The sequence below is a fragment of the Hyaena hyaena genome, unplaced genomic scaffold, assembly GCF_003009895.1.
Source record: "Hyaena hyaena isolate Hyena2069 unplaced genomic scaffold, ASM300989v1 scaffold_165, whole genome shotgun sequence".
NCBI classification, from domain to species: Eukaryota; Metazoa; Chordata; class Mammalia; order Carnivora; family Hyaenidae; genus Hyaena; species Hyaena hyaena.
The window spans coordinates 1,804,031-1,822,179 of NW_024080797.1; the positions used below are offsets into that span (position 1 = coordinate 1,804,031).

The window sequence follows — 18,149 nt, forward strand, 5'->3', positions numbered from 1 at the left end:
CTCCTCCATTCAGCCTCTCATTCTCTCTCAAAATAAATAAATACACTTTTTAAAAAAGGGAGGGAAAAAAGAAGAGTTTCATTCTCTTCTTAGCCTGCTGTGACTACTGGGCTGAAAGGTGGCGTGTTTCCGTTCACACAGGCCTGCTCCACAGCCATCCGAATTAACAGATGCAGAGAGACAGCCTTAAAGAAAGATAACATTTAAACCAAACAGTACATTAAACATATGATGCATTCTAAAGCATTCTGAATCTTCAGCATGGGAAGGACTAGACAGCAATGACCACACCTTCTCAATTTGGTTGAATCAAACCAATCCCAATTATTTTAATTACCACCAGACACACACACACACTCACTCACTCACTCACTCACTCATCAAATTACATGAACTGCAGAGAAAACAAGGCAGTCACCACTCCCCACGTGGCAGACCCTGACAAGACATGTGCCTGCACAGGGCAGTTCACTTGGTCCCTTGGAGGGTGAACGTCCGCAGATCACTCCCGGCCCCAGGCTTTTAGGGCCCATGGGGACATCCCAGGGCAGCACCTACATTGGGACTCCCCAAGAATCTGTACCACGGCAAAAAGAGGCTGAATCAGGACTCAGCTCCTTACTCCTCAACTAAATCAGCAGGCACAACTCCACAGCTGTGCTGTGTAGAAGGTGTTTGTGTGACGTGTCACGCATCTCTACCCAGGGCCGCACATACACAATCACGAGGAGCTTACTTGGCTTGTGCTCCGTATCTGACTTCGGGATCAGAACCGGCCCTTCTGTTCCTGATGCCAAGAGGGATTAACTTGCCTCACCCCCTTGAGGCGGACCAGGCTGGCCTCCTGGAATGGATGGCGGGGGGGGGGGGGGGGGGGGGGGCGGGGGAGAGAAATATGCAGCCGCGCAGGCTCAGAAGATTCTGAGATACGGTAAGGGAAACAGAAAAACCAGCTGGCTCGGGAATGCACTTCGGCAAACCTCATGACTGACCAGAGATCACACACGGTAGTGTACATACTGCCCTGGCGGGAAGAGCTTCTTGGAGGCCTCACCAGAGGGGAGAACGTCCCGCCCAGGACCCTCAACCAGGCTGTTCACCGAGGGCCACTCCCCGCCAGAAGGTTGGATTCTGTGAGTACCTGGTTTGATGTACTGACCCTTCTCTATCCTTCTCTCCCTTTTATGCTGACTATAATTGTTGAATTCCATACACTCCTTTCGCTTCTAATTAAAAAAGTTTTCCTCCACGACCCAGAAAGTGTGGTTATAGTAAACTACTATTATTCAGAACAAGCTGTTCTACTCAAGATGGCCAAGGACCACCGCAGCTCCCTTCCTGACCGGCGGCCTAGAGAACTGGGCCAGGTTCCTTTGTGCTTAGACTGCACCCAGGGTCTCCTCTCCAGGGCCTGTCCCCTTTTCCTGGACCAGATTACGTCCTCGTCAATTGTTCCCTCGGGGGGCCTTCTCCCACCACGGCCCACTATCTCAGGCCATAGGTCCCCTCTCGTCCTCCAGGCCTTCCTGAGGCCTAGTACAGCCTGCCCTGAGCACAGCGCTGGGAGCCTGGCGGCCCACAAACAGGCACCCAGTGGGCCATGGGATCTGATGTTGTATCAAAATGTGATGTTAATGCATCTATGCGATTTTTTTCTTTCAAACCCCATAGCATTTATCAGATATTCTGTGTTAGTCTGCTCAGACTGACATAACGAAATACCATAGACAAGGCGGCTTAAACCACAGAAACTTCTCAGAGCTCTGGACGCTCAATTCCAAGATCAAGGTTGGCTTCTGGTGAGACATTTCCTGGCTTGCCACCGTCTAGCTGTGTGTTCACACGGCCTTGCCTCAGTGTGTGTATGTGAATAGAGAGAGAAACCTCTCTTCCTCTTTTTATAAGGCCATCGATCCTAACAAATTAGGACCCCGCCCTTACAACCTCATTGCACTTGCAATGCCCCCTAAAAGCCCCATCGTCAAATACAGTCACATGGGGGCTTAGGGCTTCAACATATGAAATTGGGGAGGGGGAATGCACAATTCAGTCCATAGCACATCCGAAGAAATCTATTTCTCAAAAAGGTTAAAAAAAACACCTGTGAGCAGTGTGGGAAATTTCTGAAAGCACAAGTTCTTGCTTTGATGAGTTTACGTCCTGATTGAGTAAAGAGATGCACATGTGATTAGAGAACAGGAAAAGTTATTATAAACAGCTCAATTAATAGAAAGTCAACTTTCTCTTTAATGTACAAACCAATGATCAATTCTTCAGATTCTTTTAGATGGATTCTTTTTCCAAACCCATTCCTTGAAAACATAAAGGGCGAACCCCTACGCCGAACTTCAATCACCGCTATCACATTTGGCTTACAAACTCCGGTGAGACTCCAGAAAAAAGGCACAACAGAGGCACCCCCACCCGGCAGTCGATTCACAATGAGAAACAAAGCAAAAACAAAAGCGTTACTCTTGAGAAGAAGTAGAAAGACCCTCAAAAAAGCTCACGGTGCTATTTTGCAAAACGCTAGGGGAAATCCAGATTTTCCTCATTAAGGAGAGAATTCGTAGGTTAGGGCAAGAAAGCACAGGCATTTCCGCAAAGCAGTAACTTCAGCACAGGAGAAGTTAAAAGTGGACAATGGTTGTGAAACTGGAGCTACTCCAGCTCTGAAGATTGGCCAGAACGTTTTAGAGACACCGCAGCTTCACCTGGAGCATCCAGCCTCCAGGCTGTATTACTAGGGGTGACTCGAGGCTTAATCCCTAACCCTGGGCTACCCGGCAATCTTAGCATTCTGGTTGCCTACCCTTACACGAACCTTTTATACTGTATGAGGCCAGAACATCTAAAAGGAGGGGGAACTTGCACTTCGTAGAGCTGACAGACAGGATGTTTGTGAGTGAATGCACCTGCCTGATAGTAAGCGCTTGGGGGCTATGGCGGAATTTCATCTAAAACTTACCTTCTTTAGAACACTAGCGAAGATGTGGAGGAAGAAGGGAGTAATCCTCGCTGACCTCGGACTACGGGCTGCTAGGAGAGCTACCACGAGAGCCTAATAGTTATGCCTGGTCAAACCGGCCCGGGTCAAGGCGCAGCCCGCAGTTTCGGTTCTGTCCCGTTGTACAGATGAGGCAATAAAGCCGCAGAGAAGTTTGAAGAGCCAGGCTGGGATAAGGTGCACTTGCTAGTCACGGCCCCGGCCTCCTGAAGCCTGCACTCCCCGGCTGGAGCCGCCTAGCATCCCGGCCACCCGGACCCCGGCAGCCCGCGTCCCCCAGGGTGGGGGGCGAGCCGCGCGCTCTCACCCTTGTGGCAGTGCGACAGGAAGTAGGCGCGGGCCTTCAGGTTCTCCCTGTCGAAGCGGTCTATGGAGATGGTTGGGTACTCGGCCATCTGTCCCTGGAAGCAACTCATAGCACCCGCCAAGCCCGGCTGCACCGGCCCCGACTCAGCCTGCGGAAACTGACTCCTTCCCGGGCCCCGCCGCCACTTCCGGGACCCTGCCGCCGCCGCGCCATTGGCCAGCCGGGCGCAGCCACGTCCAATCAGAGGAGCCGTGCGGTGGCAGGGGCGGTGCCGAAGAGCCTCGGGGGCGGGTCCGCAGCCCGCGACCCTGGGAGTTAAATACCCGAGCTGCGCAATACTGGGCTGCGGCAGCCGCAGAGCCTAGGGCTGGGAAGACCCGGCTAGGATCTAGGGCGTGGGGCCAAGAGGGTGCGGCTGCCAGGAACTTGGACTCAACACGGGTGTCGTTCTGGTGCAGAGTGCCCGTTATCTGTGCAGGAACGATAGCGCGAAGGGAAACTGAACACCCGTAGCAGGTGCTCCACCCGAGACAAAGACACGAAAGGGATGCGGAGCTTCGCTTTGAAATCCGACTGCGTTCCCCCTCCTGCTTGCCTCCTGAGAGCCTGAAAGCCAAGCTTAGTTTCTTCCTTCCGTCTCTTCCCAGTTTCTATCTTAGGGGATTTTAAGCATGAGGATCGTATGAAGAAAAAAATTGTATGTGACTTACGGTAGATTCAATAACTGTTAGTTCGCACTTCCATGTGTAACCTACACACAGTAAATAAACAATCCCCGGTGATCAGAACTCTGATGCGTGATCCTAGGGTAGGTAAGTAAAGATCCCAAGGTTAGCTTAGGGGCTGGCCTTCTCCCCTCCTCCCCCGCCACGAGCCCACCATCCTTTTGAGCTGTACTTTTAGAAGTTCAAAGGATATATAAAAGAAAAAAAAAAATGGTAGGATATATAAAAGAAAAAAAAAGTGGCAGGTGAAAAGGGTCAGGTCTTTAGGGGGGGTAAGATCTGAATTTTTTTAACTACCAAAGCAACTTTATGAAAAGGTTTGTTAAAATATTAAGCATCACCGAATGGTGAATGGGCCATTAGTTGGGCCTTTTCCTAGCAAGTTTCCTTTAAACACCTCAATATTAATAATCAGAAACACCTTGAACACTCTTGAGGTCTTGCTTTGTGCATACCACTGTAATAAGCCTTGCAGCGTTTACATAGATGACTAAGATGTGCCTTCAGATACGTTTTCAATCCATTTGGAGACAACACCTTTGCAAAATATGGTAAACAAATGCTTCCGCAGAGACGCAAAGTAATTTGGGGGAAAAAATCCAAGAACAATTGATTTTAAGCAGTGGAATTAGGAATCAGAATGACACCCTCAGAGGAAGAAGGGTGAGTGGGAATGGAATGACATCATAATCACTCATCTGAGTAAAGCAGTCTGCAAGTATACTATTGCCAACACCTTTGATTGGGTAGAAGAAGGTTTGTCTTCGAATAAAGGAGGACTAAGCTGTCTATACCTAACACCAAATTCCGCAGTGAGAACTCCTGGCAAGACAGACCAAGATACTACTCATATTCTTATCTATCCACCTATGTATCCTCTCTTCTTTCCACGACGGATACAGTATGAAAGCATAAAGGGAAAAAGAGATTCAGGATAAAGGGGTAAAGATAGGTGAGATAGTAATGAAGATGGGTGAGCATAGGCCACAGACATGCACACGTGTACCCTTGGGAGAAGTCAGCCAATTATTTGGCTCTTCTAGAGGAAGCCACAATCACTGAGTAGGCTTTAATATCCTCGGGTCAAAAATAAAACACACATTTTAAGGAGAATCCAAGTTTGCTGGATACTGCATTCCAAGAGAAATGCCTCCTGCGGCTGCTAATAGAGAAAACTGAAATGTAGTCAACAACAGCAGCAACTGCTATGTGTCGTCCTTCCCTACTTGGGAATCCTTCTGTTATCCCAAGCTCTTTGGACTTCTGCTTTGTTTCACCTCAACAGGACTGAAAACTGCTACCAAGTGTATATTAAATCCCAAAAAAGGAGTTCTTGAGGTAGGCATAAGTCTTTGCTGGGAAATCACTAGCAGATATACTTTTCTTATTTTATAAGCTGTTGTCAATATAAATAAACTTGTGTTATAAGTTCGCTATATTCTATACTACACTTTTAGAAGAAAAGAAGTGTCCCACTAGGAAGTACGCCATGAAATATGTTTTTTAAAAAGTGTCCTTATGTGTGAGGGCTGCTGTAACAAGTCCCACAGACTGGGTGACTTAAACAACGGAAACCTAATTGTTTCATACTTCTGGAAGCTGGAAGTCTGAGATCATAGTGTACTATTCCCTTTATGTAGATTATGGAAAATGTGAACTGATCCAAAGTGACAGGAAGCAAATCAGCAGTTGGCTGGGGGCACAGGAAACAACAGATGTAGGCATATGTCAAAACTTATCAAATTATACTCTGGTGAATATGTGCTATTGAGAGCATTTCAATGACAGCTCCATGGATTTGTTTTTTAAATGTTTGGAGAGTGTATGGGAGAATGTGGACAGAGTGAACAAGATTGGCAAGGATATCCCTTCTCTGGAGGAGTTAAGAAGACAACGGCTAATTCACATAACAGAAGGTGGCTTTGAAAAATTACAATGTGTGTGTATTTTCCATTAGTTTCATATATCTCTCTACCACCAATATCTCTTCTTCATTCTTCCTACTCTCAACCCTTTGATTAAAAAGTGTTATTATTTAACTAAGAAAAAAGAAGGAAGGAAGGAAAGAAAGAAAGAGAGTGGGAGGGAGGGAGGGAGGAAGGAAGAGGGAAGGAAGAAGGAAAGAAGGAAGGAAGGAGGGAAGGGAGTCCACCCAAAAAGTCCTGGAAAATGGGAATAGTCAAAGTAATATTGAAGAAGAAAACCAAAATGGGAGGCATCATATTCCCAGACTTTAGCCTCTACTACAAAGCTGTCATCATCAAGATAGTATGGTATTGGCACAAAAACTGATACATAGGCCAATGGAATAGAATAGAGAATCCAGAACTGGACCCATAAATGTATGGCCAATTAATCTTTGACAAAGCAGGAAAAAGTATCCAGTGGAAAAAAGACAGCCTCTTTAACAGATGGTTCTGGGAGAACTGGAGAGCAACATGCAAAAGAATGAAACTAGGCCACTTTCTCACACCATACACAAAAATAAACTCAAAGGGGATGAAGGACCTGACTGTGAGACAGGAAACCATCAAAACCCTAGAGGAGAAAGCAGGAAACAACCTCCTTGACCTCAACCACAGCAATTTCTTACTTGACACATCTCCAAAGGCAAAGGAATCAAGAGCAAAAATGAACTCTTGGGACCTCATCAAGATAAAAAGCTTCTGCACGGCAAAGAAAACAATCCATAAAACTAATAGGCAACTGACAGAATGGGAAAAGATAGTTGCAAATGACATATCAGATAAAGGGCTAGTATCCAAAATCTATGAGGAACTCACCAAACTCCACACCTGAAAAACAAATAATCCAGTGAAGAAATGGGCAGAAGACATGAACAGACACTTCTCCAAAGAGGACATCCGGATGGCCAATGGACACATGAAACGATGTTCAGCATCCCTCCTTATCAGAGAAATACAAATCAAAACCACACTGAGATACCACCTCACGCCGGTCAGACTGGCAAAAAGGAACAAACCAGGAGACTCTAGATGCTGGCGAGGATGTGGAGAAAGGGGCGCCCTCCTACACTGTTGGTGGGAATGTAAACTGGTGCAGCCGTTCTGGAAAATAATGTGGAGGTTCCTCAAAAATTAACACTAGAACTCCCCTAGGACCCAGCAATAGCACTGCTAGGAATCTATCCAAGAGATACAGAAGTGCTGATGCATGTATCCAAGAGATACATTGTACCCCAATGTTCACAGCAGCACTTTCAACAATAGCCAAATCATGGAAAGAGCCCAAATATCCATCAACTGATGAATGGATCAAGAAGATGTGGTTTTATCTATACGATGGAATACTACACGGGAATGCGAAAGAATGAAATCTGGACATTTGTAGCAATGGGGATGGACCTCGAGGGTGTTATGCTAAGTGAAATACGTCAGGCAGAGAAGGACAGATACCATATGCTTTCACTCATAAGTGGAACAGGAGAAACTTAACTGAGGACTGTGGTGGAGGGGAAGGGAGGCAAACCATGAGAGACTCTTGAATACTGCGAACAAACTGAGGGCTGATGGGGGAGGGGAAGTGGGAAAGGGGGGGTGATGGGCATGGAGGAGGGCTCTTGTTGGGATGGGCACTGGGTGTTATATGGTGTTACATGTTGACAATAAACTGTAAAAGGAAAAACAAAAGTCCTGGAAAATGGTAGGTACTCAATAAATATTAGCTTTTATTCTTATCTCCTGAGCACCCACTAAGTGTCAGGCACTGTGCTTGACCTGGATGTACATAGAGGAATCAGCCATGGAACAAGAGCTTACGATCTGGTGGAAGTGGGAACTCATGGAAATAAACAAATGCAAGAAGTTCTGCAGGTGCTTTAATGGAAGTGTGCTCAGAATCTGGTGTGGACGTCAGGCAGAAGAGCTCAATTATGAGGAATTTATTCAGTTTGGGAACTGCAAATGATTCCTTTTAACCAAAGCCCTAGGGGCAAAGGGGATAAAATAATAGGGACTTAACAGAGGAAGTCAAGGCTAAGCTGGGTAAGAAGGGACCAGACCAAACTGAAGAGTTTAACTTGAGTGGCAGTGAGAAGCCTGGGTGGTCTGAAACAAGACAGTGACAGGTGAGATCAGAACAATATTTCTCAAAGTATGGACCTGTAAGAGTATCACCAACAGCATTTGTGAACCTATTAGAAATGCAAAATCTTGGGGCTCCTGGCTGGCTTGGTTGATCTCAGGGTTGTGAATTCAAGCTCCATACTAGGTATGGAGCCTACTTAAAGTGTTTTTATTTTTAATGCAAAATTTCTACTGTAGCCCAGACATGCTGAATTAGAACTCTCAAGCGATCTATTTTAACACACGCTCCAGGGGACTGGGTGTGAAAGCAATTTGAGTTAGAAAGAACACCCGGGCAGTCTGGGGCAGGGCATGCTGGTGGGAAGCTGCCACAATACTCCAATGGTGTGGATTCATTTCTTTATTCAACAAACAGTCCCTGACCAGCTACTGTGTGTTGGCCACTATTCTGAACATTAAAGTTACCACAGTGAGCAAAGTAGAGACAAACCTATGTGGCAATGCAGTGTACATTCGAGTGGAAACTATACCTATCATTTATATGGTCCCAGGTGCTGTCCTAAATGGTTTATATTTATTGGCATCCTCAGAACCACCCTATCAGATAGGTACAGTTTTGTCTTCACTTTACAGTTAAGGAAACTGAAGTTCGGTAATTTGCACAGTCATGTGGCAACTAGGAAAAACCAGATCCAAATCCAAGGTCAAGTCTTAGACGCCATGCGATATACTGCCTCCACAGCATCATAGTGGCCATGCTGGTGAAACATATTCATTTGAAATACATTGCTTTAGCATCTACTGTGTGCCAGGCACTGTTCTAGAAATTTGGTTAACAAGATCTCTTCTTGTTATGAATGAGAAATCACATTCTCGCAGATGATAGACAATACAATTAAGAAATAAGCAATGTAAACAGTAAATGGGGTGGTGATTAAGTGCTGTGGACGAAAGAAACGCTAGAACTCAGTAAGGGGTAAAGAGAGCACGGTGGGAAGAGTGAGCTAGAGACATGGGGCTGTGCAAGTTGAGACATTAACAAAGGCTTCAAAAAGAGCCAGAGAGATAAATGGAGCAAGACCATTCCAGGCGGAGGCAAAAGCCACAAATACGGCCTCACTATGGAAGCAAAGCCAGGAACAGCCAGGTCAGGATGGCTGGGGTGGAGCAGTCCAGGGCTCCAGAGCAAGGGAAGAGCAAATCTTGTGGGGTTTTGTTGGGTTTCACTTTGTTAAGATGAGGAGCCATTGCACAGGATACAACCTAAATTATGTTTAAACAGATCGCATTGATTGTTGTGTTGAGAATAGATAAGGGGGGCCAAGAGAGACCCATTGGGGACTCGCTCAATAACCAGAGTGGGGAGGGGGCGGGGAATGATGGTGGCTTGGACTCGCCGGGAACAGAAAAGCCAGCAATGATGAATAAAGAGGGCAAGGTTCCAGGACCCATTTACTGAAGGGGGAAGACTGTGGAAGGAGAAGGCCGGAGATGGGGTGCTTGAAGAGGGGGTTGTGTTGGACAACCAAGTGCATGTTGAATATAGGCTGGATATACAGGTCTGGAATTCAGAGAGAGAGAGAGATCGGGGCTGAGGAAACAAGTTTGGGAATTATACGTAGATCGATAGTATTTTAAATATGCGAATAAAGGTAATGATAGAGAAAAATCATTTAAATTACGGATGTTGTTTATTGTAGGTTTACCAATTGTCAGGCAGTATGCTCTACCCTGTGAGTTGATTCGTTTATTTTCTTTTTTTCTTTTTTTAATATTTTTATTTATTTCTAGGAGAGAGAGAAAGACAACGTGAGCAGGGGAGGGTCAGAGAGAGAGGGAGACACAGACTGAAACAGGCTCCAGGCTCCGAGCTGGCAGTCAGCACAGAGCCCGACGCGGGGCTCGAACCCACGAACCGCGAGATCATGACCTAAGTGAAAGTCGGACGCTCAACCGACTAAGCCACCCAGGCGCCCCTCGTTCGTTTATTTTCAACAAAATGAGAAATGGCGTGGGACAGACAGGACACATCTACTATCAGGAATTAAAATCGCCAGCGGAATTCCGTCTGGGACTGCAGAAGCAAAGAACACATTCAGCCCTTGCAAGTCTCCACCCCTGCTGACTCTCCAAACTAGGGCCACCGGCCAGCCAAGCCCTTGCACCTGCGCCCAAGGGCCGCTCGCAGGGGGCGGGGCCGGGGCGGGGCGCTCCGCGTTGCTAGGAGACGCAAGGGTCGCCGAGGCCCCGACAGTTGGCGTCTCGCTGACCAGCCCGCGGACCCTAAGCACCGCCGCGCTCTCCTGCGAGCTCCCGGGAGGGGTGCCTCGGCCTCTCCAGGTCGGTCAGCGAGGGTCACCACGGAGAGCCCGACCCAGCGGGTGGGTGGACCCCGAGGGGCCCGAGCGCTCAGCCCAGTCCGGGGCTCTTGTCCGGGCCCCGCCCCCGGAAGCTTCGGCTCCGCCCCTTCCGCTCTGGCATGCGCTTGTGGTGTCTGAGATTTGTGCTGCTCGTCTCTGTCATTTCTCTCCTAGCGGTGGTCTTTGTTTGCTGCTTCTTGAGTTTCAGAATCTGATTTTCCAGTAGCTTCCAGGCCCACGTTCTCTTGGGCTTGAGAGGCCGCTATTATGGGTTCCCATTTCAGAGTTCTGCGGACCAGTCATTTGGCCTCGAGTTTCCAGAATTCTTTCTCCGTCTCAGCCTTCTGTGGCACAGTTTACCTTACATACGAAATTGGAGATTTCTGGCAGAAGAAAGGTTTGAGAGGCTGGAGAAGGCAGGCCAGCTGTGGGGGCTGAAAGGAGTGGCTTGACGCTGCACACATGCAGAGCAGCACACCTAGACCATAGACTACAAAGGCTTATTTGGGAAATGAGTTTTTTCAGCTGGCCTTCTCCCACATTTTGAGAAGGGAGGTGTACGGACGTCGGAAATCTAATGAGACGTTTTTTACGGTTGGGGAAACAAGCCCAGAGGAGTGTTAATTGATTGGCTCCTTTGCCAATTGGTGGTGAAAAAGCAGAAAAAATTAAAATAGGGAAAGAAAGGAAGATTTGGGATGCTAATGCTCTTGGGGTTTTAATACCACTAAAGGTAAAAAACACTTTTCAGAGCAAAAAAAGAAGTGAAAAGGACTTTTGCTTAGAGGGGGTTTGAGATGGTTGGTACATCAAAAGCTCTACTTTTAGATTAGAACCTTAGATTGTCCAGGATTTGATATAGCTCGGTTTCTTTTTGATACCTCTACAAACCCTAATACTGTTTATTAAAATCCAATGTTTACAAAACTAGAAAGTCAGGTATTACCATTTCCTGTTTCTGTAGCCACAGCTTAGCATTATCAAGATCAAATGTACTTTATAATAATTATTTTTTTGCCACAATTGTCAGCAAAGTAAACCATCAAATTTCAAAGTGCTGAATGTTACTAGCGGAATTAATATTGCCACTGAACTTCCCAGGATTACTGAAATATTTAATCGAAAAACTGTAAGTTGATCTTTCCCAATTTTAGTTTCATTCTGTTTTTTAATAAGTAGAAAGTAAGTTATAAGACAGACAAAAAGGTAGGGGAGGGATTTGCACCACCACTAGATAGTATAGTTTCAGGAGCCACTCGGGTTTCTGTTGTGAAAATGCATTGATCTTCCCTTTAGCTGTTGTAGGAAAACAAAGTTTTGAAATACCTAATATGTCTAGAAGATGCATATTTCTAGTGGGGAAAAAAAGATTACTTCTCCAGTACAACCGAATGCAGCATATTTTCTGCTCTTCTATTGAAAGCATTTTTCTGTTTACAGTTGACATGATTGCTTTGTTTGAAAGTGACAAAACGTTACATAGATGACCTTCAAGAAACCATTTCTTGAATGAATATGCGTAAATAAAAGTGTTTTGTGATGTATCAAAAACCCGAGCCTAAAGCAGCAATGGCATGGGTAAAACAGAAAGTATGATTGTGCCACAAATTTTAGAAAATATGCTTCATCTGTAAAAGCACTATAATACAGCCACTGAATACATATGGCAAGCCTGACTTTTTGAAAGTATTTTTATACGGTGAATTTGCACCTTTTTTTCTTTTTATGTTTCTTCGTGTTATTTTGCTATGGAAAAAAAAAAGATTTTACATAGTCATATATGTTAATGGATTATCAGGCTGGACCACACATGTCCAACTCACTTTTGGTCGTATCTAGTGTATTGTGCAGCAACAAAACAGTGAGCCTCCCATTACAGTGAAGGGAAATGAAGGGCAAATGCTTCACTGAAATATGGCACACGTACCGTTTTGTGGGGTATTCCAAATTATACATAAAGTCATACAATAACTTAACATATTGCCTTAAAATACAACATGAACTTAAACCTAAATGAATAAAGAAGGGTCAAAAGTGTTTTAAAATCCAGTATTCACAATCCTTTAATTTTCTCTGATCTAGTCATTATACATGTTGGTAATACATGTAGGGTGAAAAAGCAAACAAGACTCATGATATATCCATTTGTGTGGGTGCTACTTTCATCAGAGTAACTGTGTAACTCAAAGGACTTCATTTTAACTCCTCTAAGTCTGTAACTAAGCCCAGACACCTGTGAGAATTACGGTTTCAGGGCAGAATGTAAATACCACAACCTTTAGAATATTAAGAATGTAACAAGAATCTACAGGAGGTAGGAGGAAGCATTGGACCAATTCACTTCTTCATAGAAGAATCAGTTGGTACTTGTGTGTGACTGATATATAAAGCTCAAATAAATGACTTTCGCCTTCTATTCTCTCTTAATCTATTTTTATTAACCTACTTTATGAGGCCAAATTTGAATGTATTTCAGCCAGTTAGAACATATTTTAATAGAAAAATGAATTCAAGAAATCATCGTGAAAATTCTGGGCACTTTATCTCAGTTAACTGTTGTATTTTGGTAATTATAGGACATTAGGAAAACAAACGCAAGATTCTGTCTTTGAAGGGGTCACCTGGGTGACTCAGTCGGTTAAGCATCTGACTTTAGCTCAGGTCATGATTTCCTGGTTCATGAGTTCCAGCCCCACATCGGACTCTGTGCTGACAGCTCAGAGCCTGGAGCCTGCTTTGGATTCTGTGTCTCCCTCTCTGTCTGCTCCTCCCCCACTCATGCTCTGTCTTTCTCTCTCAAAAATAAGTAAACATTAAAAAAAATTTTTTTTAAAGATTATGTCTTTGAAAAACTGACTATAGAAGTTTGGTGAATAGACAATTACATGCACTAGAGTTGAATGTTTGAACCTCAGAAGCTATCGGTGACTGCTTATTTTGTTGTAAAATCAATGATCTCAGTATCCTACAGTCTTACAGCTTTCATGGACTTTGTGTTCGTCTATCTTTTCACATCGGGCTGTTGCAGGAACAGGGTGCCGGTGACCACCTGAGTGAATGGACTGGAGTGACTGGGATGTCTCCAACTGGTTAAGACATGGAAAAAGAGGAAACCATTGCTTCCCAGCAAAAAGAATAAGAAGACAGTAAGAAGATCGATCTTACATTCCCTTTTTAAGAGAAAGAAAAAGTGGGGGGTGCAGTTTTGAATATAATCAAATGGAATGATGGTGAGATATTTTGACAACCTACTGAGTAGTTAAAAATTAGAGCATGACTTCAGAAATGTGTAACCTATTGCCTAGAACACCAGAATTAGTATACAGCCTTTAGGGCATCACACTCTGAATGCAATTTTATTATTATTTTTAAAATTTTTAAAATGTTTATTTATTTTTGAGAGAGAGAGACACAGAGTGTGAGCAGGGGAGGGCCAGAGAGGGAGGAAGACACAGAATCCAAAGCAGGCTCCAGGCTCTGAGCTGTCAGCACAGAGCCTGACATGGGACTCGAACCCATGATCTGTGAGATCATGACCTGAGCCGAAGTCAGCCACTTAACTGATTGAGCCACCCAGGTCCCCTGAATGCAATTTTATTTGATGAAGAAATAAAAACAGTTCCCTATGTATCTCTCAGGATTTATTTTATTTCCAAAGTAGAACATGAATCCTTCTCAGTCTTAGAATTTAATGTTTAAATTTTAATATACCTAATGGGATTCTCAACTCTCTAATTTTTTTTTAATTGTGCTTTTGTTCACTCTTAAAGAGACTTTCAAAATTGTCATGGTTATGCTATTAATTTTGTTTTAAACATCTTTCAGAAATAATCGGTAATAAGACTTCTGTAGCCATGGCTAGTTCTAATATGAAGCCGAAATCAATAAGTCATGCCAAAAAATGGTCAGAAGAGATAGAAAATCTATACAGATTTCAACAAGCAGGATATCGGGATGAAATTGAATATAAACAAGTGAAACAAGTTTCTATGGTAAGATTTATAGTTCTACAAACCCAAACTCTAAATATTTAGTGGAAAGTATTAAAATCCAAATTTAAAAACAAAGAACCAAAGAATAACTAAAAAGGAGCTCTACTTCAGTTCTCTCATTTTACTGATAAGGAGATTGAGGCCCAGAAGAGTGAAGTTCAGGTAGACTGGAGGAAGAGGTGGTCTCTCAGCATGGAAACACTAAGAACTTTCTAGCTTTTATTGAGCAACTATGCTCCACTAAATGAATCATTTATGTAAACCACAAAAGTAGAGTCTTTTCCACCTACTCAGGTAATTCTATTCCCAGATATTCAGTTTGTTGTGTAACTATTATTTCTTTCCACTTTCTTTTTCATTACCACAAATTATGAAGAGGTTAGAGTCTGTTTATTATGGAGATTATAAGTGACAAAAAACTATTAGCACCTTCTGACTTTGGTTATGCTTTACGTTCCCACCCCCAATAATGTGATTGCAATAAAATCAGATCTAAGAGAAGTCAGAGAACACCCTTTGTCTGTCTCCGGGTGCAGGGAGGGTAGCTTTCACATGGGAGATTTATTTCCTGCTTTCAGGGGGACAGAGAGGAGAGTCAGAGTGTCCTTTATGCATCGGTTGTTTCTCAAGTAACTTTAAACAATCACTCTGCCAAAGTCGCATATCGGGCACAGCATGTCACAGTGTGTGCAAATTTCTGTGCCAACTGCTTTAGGAGATAAGAGTGTAAGTGAGTACATGACCTTAAGAAACTGAGTGGACCAGCGTGGAGAGAACCAGGTTTGGAATCTGTCTGTCCAGGATCAGCATCCGGGCTCTGTGTCTCATAAGCTGGGTCATCCTGAACAAGGTTCTCATCTTGGCTGAGCCCAACAGAAGAATGGGGATGGCAGTGCCTGCTTTAGAAAATGGTCACAATATTAAATGAAATCATGCATTTGAAGTGCCTGACATTGTAGTCCTTAATAATTTGTTGAGTGAATGAATGCTGAGTGTTTAATGAAGTATAGCTTTTATTATTCTTATAATCTTGGAGAAGATTAACAATGACAAGAACAGTAAAACCTGATGCAAGTCAAAATGTGTGTGCCTTTAAAAAGGAGGCACAACAATTTCGAGGAAGATAAAATCGCTTCCTTTGGGGGACAATCCTCCAAAATGGCTCTATGCCCCCAGAGACATTTGCAGAAGATCTTAAAGGTTGGACGGGATGGTAACTGAAGGATTGCCTTGATTGGCATGTCTCTCCTAGCATACAGAGATCTGAAGGATTTGAACAAAGTTCTCTTTCCTCACCTGAAGCACATGGCCTTCTAGGACACATAGCTATTAGAGCTTAATGACCTCCCTAGCTAGTCTTGAGGACCATACTATGCCACTCTGTTCTACTCACAAGAGTGAAGCTTTCCTAGGTTGAATGGGCATCATCAAGTGAAAGGCCAAGAAGAAAAAAATTATAAAATACCAAAGGGGTATTTAAAATGACTAGAGGTTGATGAGCACAGAATCAATACAGCTGTTTGGAGGCTCATCCCATATACAGTGGCTATTTCTTCACTGAATGAGATGGTTTGGGGGAACCTAGTAAATAAAACATAGCCTGCTCATGGCTCTAAGAGGAAGAGGGTTATAATGGTGTTTTGAGAACACCCTCCTTTCTCTACTGGGAACATGGGAAGCTATGAAAGACAAGCTGACCTAAGTGATAGGAAGCATTGACTTTTTTTCTATACTGTATATGTCAGAGAGTCCACCAAGATTTATCAGCTATGCTGTTACCTAGTTTTGTAAATTCTTAAATAAATGAGACAACAGGAGAAAATGAAAACACTCTATTAGAAAATAAAGGGCATGCATTCCTTTGTAGTCATGAGGGAAAGTTGTGATTTATGGGTGGGGCAAATGAGAAGTAATGAGCTGCCTGTAGAGATGATGGTGAAGAAGAGGGTTTGATTATCTAAACCACAACACCTGAATAATCAGGTTTTGACAATGATAGAGTAGATCTTATGGAATCCAGAAGAAACATACCGCACAACAAGAGAAATGCATTGATCCAATCAAGAAAGCGGAACATGAATTTGGAGAGGAAAGTGAGAAAAATGTCCAAACTAGGTCATGCCAAATGATAAAGTCAGCAAGCCAAATGACATATGAGAAAGAATAGTGTGGGGGAAGGTAAGGAAAGATAGCTGAGAACCAAAATCATAACCTCAAATTTCTATTAAGAAATAGGTTTCAGGCTGAACTTGTGAGGTAGACATGAGGAATGAATGCGCACCTTGAGGTATCAAGAATCTAACTGCTTCCATTTGTCATTGCTGTAAATGTCCAGCACTAGAGTGGGGCCCGAGCCCAATTCCCTCCTCGGGCTTTACTTTTAGAAGTCAGGAAGTAGTAATGTCTGAACTAATTTGAAAACATAAAAAACAATGTTTAGAGTATTTTGAATGTTTCATCTTGGCCAATGAGTAGATTATTAAATCTAGAAATTGGGATCTAGAGAGAAGCACCCAATTAGTTGTTTTGCAGTATAAGGATGCAACTTGACGATGTGTTTGAATTATGTATAATACTCTTCTTGAGAAATCAAGAATTTTTAGATTTAATTTTATGCTTTAATTCTTAGAGGTGAGTTATACTGCTAACTGTTTGATAGTTACATACTATGTAGAAATAAAACCAGCATCACAGTATTTGTATTCTGGTTTCTGATGTGCAGGTAGATCGTTGGCCGGAGACGGGATACGTGAAGAAACTTCAGAGAAAGGACAATACTTTCTATTACTACAACAAACAGAGGGAATGTGATGACAAGGAAGTTCACAAAGTGAAAATTTATGCTTACTAGTCTTTGCTCTTCTGATCTCATCCCTACTTTTTAAGAATTCATTGTTCTGTTCTACATCATGTAAATGTCACTTCACAAAATAATTCAAAATGCAGACTGCAGTTGAATGTTTTGAAACACAAAAGCCATGAAACCTGGTATCAATCATCCTGATCTTTTCCAAAAATATAATTGGAGAAGCATTAAAGTTGTGCCCGTCTTGGTCTTGTTCTTCTGACAATATTAACTGAGGAAGAGTTATCATTATGCACAGAAAAAGCCACCCCCATTTGAAGCCACTTCAGTGACTCAGCTAATATGTTAATGGGCTCCACACCCACCAACCCCACCGCCAGCCTTTACCACTTTCCAAGACCACCCCTTTGAACTATCAGATCTGCGCCCTGTGGCCGGAGGGCTTTCTCTTGAAAAGAGTCCTTTGCCTCTTGCCTCCTTCTGGAGTCCTTTGCCTCTTGCTGAGTAGACTGGAAATGCCAATGGCCCTGGGAGCAGCTCTCAACCAATGACTGAAGGGGAGGAGGTATATAAAAGCCCCAGCCACCTGGTACCTCAAAGGAACCCATCTGAGGGGTGCGCTTTACACCAGTGCCCAGCTCCCCAGCAGGACAAAGCTTTAGTCTCCACAGCAGTAACTGACTGCATCACATAGTCTGTTGGCTGTCTCCCTTCCTTCCTGCCCCCCCCACTGCCTGCCAGGGGGTCCTTTCCTCCTGAATCAGCTCCTTGTACTTGGAGCTTTGTCCCAGGGTCAGCTTCTGGGTTCCCAGTCTAGACAACTTCTGTTTATTTGGGGTTTTAAAATTTTTAATTAGTTAACATATAGTGCAATGTTGGTTTCAGAAGTAGAATGCAGTGTGATTC

At 43.7% G+C, this 18,149-nt stretch overlaps 2 protein-coding genes across 10 annotated transcripts in view; one reads left to right on the forward strand and one right to left on the reverse strand.

The window, feature by feature from the left end:
• Positions 1-3,535, reverse strand: part of DCLRE1C (DNA cross-link repair 1C) — a 39,504-nt gene extending 35,969 nt beyond the window's left edge. For 2 of the 5 annotated variants that reach the window (XM_039240018.1, XM_039240017.1), the window contains exon 1: positions 3,315-3,535. In XM_039240018.1, the coding sequence (XP_039095949.1) occupies positions 3,315-3,423 (109 nt within the window). In that variant the 5' untranslated portion in view covers positions 3,424-3,535. Of the gene's footprint in view, positions 1-2,968; positions 3,253-3,314 lie in introns of those variants that run through there. The other 3 variants (XM_039240022.1, XM_039240020.1, XM_039240019.1) reach the window with 3 other exon arrangements.
• On the forward strand, positions 990-17,492 carry MEIG1 (meiosis/spermiogenesis associated 1). Of its 5 annotated transcripts, none has more exons than XM_039240031.1 (4): positions 990-1,133; positions 13,474-13,675; positions 14,271-14,437; positions 17,160-17,492. In XM_039240031.1, exons 3-4 carry the CDS (start codon positions 14,300-14,302, stop codon positions 17,286-17,288), a joined length of 267 nt encoding a protein of 88 aa, XP_039095962.1. In that variant the 5' UTR covers positions 990-1,133; positions 13,474-13,675; positions 14,271-14,299; the 3' UTR covers positions 17,289-17,492. The 5 variants fall into 5 exon arrangements, with proteins under 5 accessions (XP_039095962.1, XP_039095963.1, XP_039095961.1 ...); XM_039240032.1 differs by lacking the exon at positions 990-1,133 and adding an exon at positions 10,320-10,466; XM_039240030.1 differs by lacking the exon at positions 990-1,133 and adding an exon at positions 10,320-10,425.
• The last annotated feature ends 657 nt before the right edge of the window (positions 17,493-18,149 follow it).

Bases quoted from the DNA above. Each gene is read 5' to 3' on its own strand.
- MEIG1 (XM_039240031.1), top strand. From the start codon at position 14,300: ATGGCTAGTTCTAATATGAAGCCGAAATCAATAAGTCATGCCAAAAAA. The intron at 14,438-17,159 runs GTAAGATTTATA...TCTGATGTGCAG, and splicing joins AAGTGAAACAAGTTTCTATG to GTAGATCGTTGGCCGGAGAC.